We start from the raw sequence: 9,208 nt of genomic DNA, 5'->3' as shown, positions 1-9,208 counted from the left end.
ACAAACCGCAGCTCGGGAATTTCGCAACATCGAGATGGCAAACCTAAATGTAAAAAAAGCTCGGATTCCAAGTCTCCAATTGGCAACTGGTGTAGAAAATAGATGGCCGTCGATACATTTTCTACTACTAGTCTACGTCCGCATGGCTGTCAAAGCATGTCAGCCTGGACGGGCAAAGCAAATTCCAAAGCGGCCTCTTCATCTTATATTGAAGCATTTCTCATCCAGTCGGATTAAAATACTGGACAATACGCTGTCAGCCTCCAAATGTCGAGGACAGCCAAATTTATCAAATGGCAAAGCAGAACAAAGTGGAATCAGATTCGGCCGGGGGTGGCCAACAACAAACAATTTGAGACCTCCTTTGATTCAAAGGATTTTCGTAGGCACTTTTGTGGATACTATGTCGGTTGTTTCATTCGTAGGATTGAACCTCATACGAATTTTTTCAAAAGTTTTTTTTTTGTACTACTTATCATAGGATTTCTAGCATCCACTCAAAAGAACTGTTTTGTTTTTTCCTATGATCCAATCAAACTGATGAAAAACCTGTAGGATTGAGATGGGTATGTCACGCCAAACCTATGTTTTTTCCTACTCCGGCGTTTTTAGAATCCTACGAATCAAAGAGGCCCTAAAGCTGTATCCATCCATTCTCCAAGTTAAATTTCACAGTGTGAATAAACAGCACGAAACAACGACGGGACAGGCCAGTATGGAACATTTTTCACTTCTTCAATCAATCTGCCAGTTACATATCTGTAATGTTACAAGAACTACTATGAGTTGCAATTTTAATTAACGCCTGAACAACTGAATCCAGTAAGAATGAGAGACCCTACCATTACCAACCAATAAACAATCAATAAACCAAAAGAAAAGAAGAACAAAACACAGGTGTACAACACGACGCCCCACAAAATTGAGGACAGGATTCCACTAGGCATTCTCAGACATCATACTTCTTCGGCTGGTGCCATTGGGCTAGGCTTATGGACAGGTAGCCGAGCAACGACTTTCCAGCAGGGTATGTCCTCTTGCCATAGAGATGCTTCCCACCGAGATCGGTGTACTTCGAACTGTTCTCCCTTTCAATCTGTGGAATATAACCAAGTGAGGCATAGAGGAACAAATCACATTTTACCAGGCGGATTTGAAAGACGATTGAGAAAGAAACTGTTTAGGGTACAAGGGGAAAAAAATCAGGTTACATTGCGTAGGTTACATTGCGTACCTTGCTTATTTTCCCATCTCTCAGGTAGTACCTGATACCAGACCAATTGATTGATTGGGAGAAATGGGACCGGATGGCAGATATCGGGTAGAGGAAATTGTCTACTAACACGGCAACGAACACCTGAAATTCAAGTCCAAATAAAACATGGTTTAGTAAATCATGACGACAGAGGTGCCTGAAACTGAAATAAGTTGGTGCTCTGGAAGAGGCACCCACAAGCCCCCAGTTATATGAACGAAGGGAGTCTTGTGGTCCTTCTGGAGATAACATGTTGCAGAGTTGGATCTCAACTCTCGTCAAATTCCACATCGAAACGAGTTCAGTGAGAGTGCATATTAACAAGAAGCTCACTAGTTTCAGACCTGAAAGAACATGGCACGACATGAGAAATATCAACAGAAAGCTTGGATACAGCAACATGCCAGATATGGGACATTCAATTATTAAATACTCACCCCGTAAAGAAATATAAGAGCGCTTAAATCACTACTTTAGTGATCTAAACGCTCTTATATTGCTTTACGGAGGGAGTACAGTTCATTGTATTGACTTTCCACACCAATAACAACGCATCTGTTGTGATGAATATTTGGAGAGAGACAGGGCGGAGGCACTCACCACAAGACGACTCAGCTGCTTCCTTTACAATTGCGCTATATGGTGCTCTAAGAGTAGTCGCAATATGTACCAAAGCCATAACATAGGGACAAACAAATCCCCATGACAAATAGAAATGTACACCAAACAGTGCACGGTTCATTATCCAGTTGACCTTTGAAACATACGATTCAAGAACAAAAGTTTGTTTCCTTAGATAATTCCAGTATCTGCACGAAAAACATGGCATGTCAATAAAATGTGATGTCAAATGAATGTAGATGAGGTGAATATGTTTCTAATGCAAGATCTGCAGTACCTGGAGAAGCTGAGATCACTTGCAAGAGGGTGTGGAAACACAGCAACAGGTGGTGAAGTTATCAGCCTCTTATGTTGCCCTATATAAAGGATACATTCAAGTTACTTGCAAAAAAATGTTGTGTTTATAATACATCCAGAATTTAATACAGGCAAAAGCCAAAAATCTCAAAGAGAAAAAGGATAAATGGCTGTTATATAGCGACTTTGAGCATGTAATATAAGGTTAACATTGTATACATTATCAACACTAATTTCCATTGCTAATGCAACCTTTATAGCTACGCATCAGAAAAGACGTGATTCCTTGCTCAGAATATTACCAGCGATTGCAGCAAGGGTCATATCATCTGAGTAACCACCATTTTTTAGTGCTGTGACTAAACCATACAGGTCTTGCCGGAAATCATCAGCATGCATCTAAAATAAACTTGTCTTAGCACCAGTACAGAATCAAATCAAAGTTTATACAGAGCAAGAACTGAGAGTATATATATTTTTGGAGATGGCAGGCTACAGCACACCCTTACCATCATACAGCCACCCCACAAAAAGAAAGTCCTCCCGCCAGTTGCAAATCCAATCGAACAGGGCTGCGATATTGACAATTTTTCAGTAAATGGGAAGGTGAGTAAAAGAGAAAAATCAGCCAGATAATGTGCAAAGCTAAACAACAAGCTAATTAACAATGAAGCCTAGAATTAATGCAGACAATATGAGCGCCCTTGTTACAGAAACTTCTAATCTAGTACATAAGCAATCCTGTCAATTACCGAAGGAGCAACAACAAAGGTACAATAACAATTTTTCAGATCAAACTAATTTACTTTCTTCATGTCAGTTTTAGTCACTGGCAGCATTCATTGGTTAAATTAAGAAACTAAAGAACTCAAATATCTCAAAAATTTCAACGGAGATAGGCGAATATCGATGATACAATCTTCAAAAAATAAGGTAAAACAGAAGGCAATAAGGAGGTGTTATCCTCAACCTAGCGCATTCGTACTATCCATAAACCAAATTCCTTCTCTACAGCATGATGTAAATTCACATTTTGCACTAAATAGACCTCATGTTATATAGACTTTGAAGCATAATCTCCAATGATGAAAAAACAACATACCATGTGATATTCATATATGCAATAGCTTCCCAAGCTGCCAGAAGGCAAGTCAAGAGGGTATCCCGTTTGGATAAATATCTGTCAGATGCAAGAAAAATTGCCCTGTTAGGAAGGTGAGAAGAATGACATGGGATAAAGGAGAGTGCCAGAGCAAGCCTACCTCAGGGTTCTTCTCCATTTCTTTTGTGAGAGCTCCGACTGTCCCAGGATGCAGTCTGACATCATCGTCCAGAAATAGAACATATTTGCTGTCCTTGTGCATCTTTTCAACACCAATCTGTTTCAACGGAAGAACAAAAGTCCATTAGCCTGACACCTCAAGAGGCTTGTTCGGTAAACAAAAAGTAAGACCAGAAGATAGTCCTATGACAGCTCCAGAAAGTTACGAATGTCTTTCCTTGAATTTCTGATTCAATATCACCATCATGGACTCATAATGTACAACTCCAATGCGTTGCTGTTACCAATTTTTCAGGTTCTCATGCACTTTGTATGAAGGGGGTGCGGGGGAGTGCATACTAAGACCCCAGAAAAATTCTTCCTTCTTGAAACTAAGGCAGTTTCACTTCACCTTACTATAAAGGCAGTTTTGTTATCAAGAGATGGAGGTGCCAATCTACCAATCTAGAGCGTGTCAGTGCATAAAACAATTTGACTCATTGTAATTTCTCATCCGTGCATAAAATATTTGATCTCATCAGTGTGAGCCCTGAGCACTCTATATTTCTGTTTGATGTCAATAATAGCATTGCGGATGTAATTATTCATAGTGCATTCACATCCATGAGCTAACTAAAACATTCATTTTTCCGAAATATAAAAAGGTGGGAGTGAAGTCATTTACGTACTAACTGATTATGAATTTTCTGGCTACAAGTTGTTGAAAACCCAGCTACAACCACCTTTGCGTCCAATTTGTCCTGAAAATCATATAATTCCAAAAGGTTATGACTGATGACGAGTGGTATAGACAGATGAGATGAACTATTTGGTAAAATAAGATCATTAACTGCAACCAGGGCTTTCACTTACCTTGTACTCTACAATCAATCGGGAGACGGCACGATAAGCTGGATCATCTTTGCTTTCTACTACAAACAAGAATTCCAATGGTCCCCCATAAAGAGAAGTAATCTGTATTTTTTTATGGGTGTCAATAGCAATATAATTAATATTATATGTATGAATGTGTATATGGGTGTCAGTAGCAAAATAATTAATACTGTACTATATAATCTAGTATATTGCATCCTGACTGTACCTGAGTTCTCCAATTTTGCAAATTGTGCTCCCCAAAGCCCTTCAAAGGCATGACTACAGAGACCATAGGTAATTTCTGCTGCACGGAGTGCTCAAGCTCATCTACGTCATCACAAAGAAAGGCAAAACTATGTCCAGATGCCATTTTGCGCCTCATCTTACGAATTTCCTTTTTTCTGGTAAGAAAGCACCAATTGCATTTTGCAAAATAAAGTCAAGTTGCTGCTGAATTTCTGGCACTCAAAACATAGCCAAGATCTTTTTTTTAATACAAAAGTGCTTTTCTGAAGGTCCACAATACCTGACCAATGAAGCAACAGCCCAACCAAAAGCAAGTAGTAAGCAGATACAGCACCCCTACATAATTGTGGGAAACTGCATTAGAAATCAGGGGCAAGCCACAGTGTAACGTGTGAAAGTAAATGCTATAAATTAAGCTGCAAGGTATTCAGCATCAGACCATAATCTAAACTTTAGCCAGTCATGTTCTAACCTACACTCCAAATGGATGAAACAAGGCCAGGCACACAAAACAAGTAAGAAAGGTCGAGATCAACATTGCTTGTCCAAACGAAACGGACAAGACGGTAAGGCTTATGCTGCTACACGGATATACATTAAGTACGCATGGATTTGCCGGCCTGAAACGTACTCCCTCGTACCTAAATAATTGTAGCCGGGAAGAACTAGTCTAGTTTTTCCCAACTACAATTATGTAGGTACAGATGGTGTAGAAGATATATCATCATCTTCCAATTTCGACACCCCCAAAGCATGGCAGCAGAGATGGTAACTTGCGGCTTACCGCTGTGAGAGCGAAATCTAGCAACTTCCCCACGGTAAGATTCAACTGGTACCGAGCGGAAAATTCTCCGCCCAGAATTACCCCTCGAAAAATACTACCAATAGTAAAAAAATATTTGAAAAGAAAAATCCGCGCTTTACCCGCGGCACGGAGGCAATTCCGCGGCGCCGCCACGAATCGACCGAGACGAGGGGGGGCCTGGGGGGAGACTGGCGGGCCTCACCTGGATCTGGAAGAAGACGGCGACGGAGCTGCAGAAGGCGCGGCTGGCGGCGGCGAGCATCGCGTCGGCGGCGGCCTCCATTGCCGCCATTGCCGCGGCGGCGTCCCCTTCCCCCCTGGCGCTTCCGCCGCGGCGGGCGCCTGCCGGAGCTCCTGGGCGGGGGGGAAGAAGGGAGGGGCCGCGTGGGAGGGGAGGGGCGGTCTCTCGCTGGATCTCTCTGCCCTGGAGAGCGGTAAGAAACCCACGAGGAGAGGAGAGGAGAGGAGAAGGGAGCTAGGGTCCCCGGTCGCGTGCGAAATTTGTATGTGCTCCGCTGCGCTGCGGCCGGCCAGCGCTGAATACTGCTGTGCGTGTGCTGTTTGTTTGACGTGGGGTTTTCTGGCTTTGTGGGTTAACCAATCTGGGCTCGGCGGTCTTTGGGATCAGGGCCCCGCGGCCCTCCTTCCCAAATTGCTTCTGCCCCCCGGGCCCCACCCCTGCTCCTCCGTTTCGAACCGGGGCTTTGATGCTACGGGTACTCCGCGTCCGTGTACGCGGAAGTGGTGTGACGCGAAGGAGGAAAAAAGGGGGGGAGGGGGGGGGGAGCTGAAATCGCCGCGTCGCGAGGTTCGATCCAACGGTTGAGAGTTAGGTTATGGATTACTACCAATGGCTTGCATGTGTGTGTAACGCATAACTTACATGAAAATGGAGCCGGTAGGTGAGAGAATGGGTGGATATCGCGTGGTTGGAAACTGATGGAGGGGTCCGAATGTAGCATTGTGGGCGACAACGCATACTATAAATGTGACAGTGCGGTATTTGCTGGATTTTGAGCCATCAATGAGCTGTGAATGGCAAATCTTTATTAATAATTGCAGCAGTATTTATTCATTGCGACGGGGTAATAAATGTGGTGGAAAATAATGTGTTGCGAGATTGCAAATTTACTTTTCTCTTCTAATTTGACCAAGGTCTTTTTTGCTAGTCTAGATTATTGTGATCAGCACTGACTTTTTTTTATTTTTGTATATATAAGAAAGAGATTAATCAAACAACACCAAATTACAGTCTTGATTATAGCAGTCGGTCCCAAAAACCAGTTTATCAAGACCACTCCTCGCCAATAAACACAATATGACCACAACAACAATGCAAGGAAAAAAAACCACGATGCGTTTTTTAGGGAAAACCCACGGTCTAATTGGGAAATAGCTAGATTGGAGGTCTCGAACTAGCACAGGCATAGACAGTTTTCGCCTCTTTAGGCCCTGTTTGGAACCATCCAGATTATATAATCTAGTTTTTATAATCTATTATGTCTTCAAACATGACAGATTATGATGTAGATTATAAAAACTAGATGAACAGATTATTAAAAACTCATAATCTGCTCTACACCAGTTAAAATCAGATTATGGATTGCTAAGACCCATTACCCTCGTAAAGTTGGAGATAATTACATTCCTACCACCGCCACCCTTCTCTTTGAAAAAAACAGAGGGCAAACAGATCATTATGCAATGTAAAACCTGGATTACCGTTTATATAATCTGACCTCCAAACATGTCCATCTAGATTATTTTTATAAATCAGATTATATAATCTATCTTCATAATCCAGATAAATCTAAGCTTGAGACAGTTATTTTGGGACGGAGGGAGTACAAGTTTTACAAAAAAAGAAAAAGAAACCAGCACAGGGGAGTGACACAACCACACAGTCTTTGGACCATGGGTGTGAATTTGTGGGTACGCGTAACAGAAACAGCAGTTTCAGGCAGGGCCTGGACAGGGAGGTGCCAGTAGAGTAGATGCGCATCTGTTCCTCCATACCGGCGCTGGCCAATCAATCATTTTATTTCTTTTGCCTGGCAAAAGGAGCTGGCCAATCCTCATCGCCCCACCCTGCCTGCAAACAGTCCAAGAACACCTCACAAAACTTATCAGATTATTTTCGAATTTTTTTTCCTTTTTTGTGGGAATAGCTGTGCCTGATTTCAACGTCACTACAGCCTGTTGTCCGATCGTATTCGCCTGGACTGGCACTGCCCCACGCCCAGCTCTATCCACGTACACATGCATGCACCTGATCTTGCTCGTCAAACGGAGGCCGGATCTGGGGCTGTGGAGTAAGCGGCTGTGACGCTCGGCCGCATCCTGCTCTCACCGGTCAGTCGCCGTTCAAGCAGTGCCACTGACCTGAAGTCCATCCAGCAAGCCACTGTGCCGCATGCAGTGCACCGTTCAACATCCAACCACGGCAGAGCGCCGGAGTCCTCCGGGTGTTTTGCTTGTCATGGGTGATGGAATGGACCGTAGTACCGCACCGGGTGTTGCTGGTTTACTTGCTTTGCTCGATCGGGAAAAGGACTGCGTGCGTGTCGTTGTTAGCAGTACGTCAGGAAGATCGAGGAAGATTGGTGCAGTACGTCAAAACGGCAGATCGGAGGCACGCGCAAACGCAACCGAGCGTTTTAAAATTTGATTGATTGACGGGGAGGCGTTTGACTGGCTTTGTCGCGTTGCAGCGACGTGTGCACGTACCGGAAAACGGCGGCCCGGGGGGCATGTGGATGATTAAGGTAGATCGCGTGGGACTGTTGATCTCATCTCAGGGACAAAAGAGAAGAACATGGGCATGTGTGTCATATTTTTTCGAAAAAGGAGGAAGACCCCCGGCATGTGTGGCATATGCCAGCGTCGTCCTTGGATCATGCTGCCATGATTCGACCGTTAAGATGGAAGTACACAATGATATATTTTCCCTTTTGGGGGAAAGGCTCAAGTTCATATGGTAAATAAAACCGCTGGTTATGAGTTTTTTCTTCTAAAAAACGAAATCATTGGCAAATCCTTCAACAAAAAACATCATCGCTTGACTTACTGGAGTAAAATGCACAAGACCATTACAATTGGGTCACTATGAGTGTTAAATCATCATTTTATAAAACGTCTCATTTTGCACCGCACAAATAATCTAACAGTAGAAAAAAAAACAATGACAACTTTTAAGCACATTTTGACGTGCCCAATCGTCCGTGTGGCGAGGGGTGAGACGACGCGCGTGTAATGACAGTTAATGGCCGGTCAAACGATGCCTCGGTCGGTACCTTCACGTAGTGGTAATGTTTATATTCGGTCGACCGAACGAATACTTCGTTGGTCGCACACAAGTCGTGTGATTCACGCGGATCTGTTGTTCGCGTTGCTCAAAAAGTGCATGTGTGCCCCCCTCCCCACCGCTCCATCCTTATCTCCTTCGAGTTTCTTCCACCTAGCATCAGATCCAATCCTCTTTTTCTTTCCAACTGTGTTGCATTAAACATCTCGTCCAACCTCTCGCATTATGAACGTTGCTGAGATTTTCCTATGAGAGCCAACGGTCGTCGTCGTGCTACTGCAAGGGATAGTGAGGGCGACGCACTAGAGTGTTGCAAGCCACATCACCGTTATTTTTTTCCACCATCATGTCCACGGTTGCTTGCAATTTGGGCGACCATGGTCATCGCTATCCTCGTCTTCCTCCCACGCGGTCGTGAGGTACGATCGGCAACTTGATGGAACCGTTGTGTTGTCTTGCTCACAGATGGTGATGCATTCGATTGTCGTGTTTGCTGAAACCGCATGCAAAGATGCTGGAACCAACGTTCGTCTGTGTTTTCAA

The 9,208-nt window shown here is 43.6% G+C and overlaps 1 protein-coding gene across 1 annotated transcript; it reads right to left on the bottom strand.

Annotated features, from left to right (window-relative positions):
• Positions 1-714: 714 nt before the first annotated feature.
• Positions 715-5,915, bottom strand: LOC123445013. Its single transcript, XM_045121927.1, has 14 exons — positions 5,564-5,915; positions 4,837-4,892; positions 4,537-4,711; positions 4,308-4,409; positions 4,124-4,195; positions 3,436-3,552; positions 3,276-3,353; positions 2,683-2,745; positions 2,476-2,572; positions 2,154-2,232; positions 1,856-2,064; positions 1,454-1,599; positions 1,235-1,357; positions 715-1,096 (listed from the first exon to the last, which is right to left on the bottom strand). The coding sequence occupies exons 1-14, from the start codon at positions 5,651-5,653 to the stop codon at positions 950-952; spliced, it is 1,554 nt and encodes a 517-aa protein (XP_044977862.1). The 5' UTR covers positions 5,654-5,915; the 3' UTR covers positions 715-949.
• Positions 5,916-9,208: the final 3,293 nt, after the last annotated feature.

Source organism: Hordeum vulgare, chromosome 3H (assembly GCF_904849725.1).
Source record: "Hordeum vulgare subsp. vulgare chromosome 3H, MorexV3_pseudomolecules_assembly, whole genome shotgun sequence".
Classification (NCBI taxonomy): Eukaryota; Viridiplantae; Streptophyta; class Magnoliopsida; order Poales; family Poaceae; genus Hordeum; species Hordeum vulgare.
The sequence above is the reverse complement of the archived record's forward strand: the minus strand, read 5'-3'. Positions and strand labels throughout refer to the sequence as shown.

Excerpts from the sequence above, each read along its gene's own strand:
- LOC123445013 (XM_045121927.1), bottom strand. The coding sequence starts at position 5,653 with ATGGCGGCAATGGAGGCCGCCGCCGACGCGATGCTCGCCGCCGCCAGC. Across the intron at positions 2,233-2,475 it reads GACCCTTGCTGCAATCGCTG|GGCAACATAAGAGGCTGATA; the intron begins GTAATATTCTGA and ends TCCTTTATATAG. Across the intron at positions 2,065-2,153 it reads AGTGATCTCAGCTTCTCCAG|ATACTGGAATTATCTAAGGA; the intron begins GTACTGCAGATC and ends TTTTTCGTGCAG.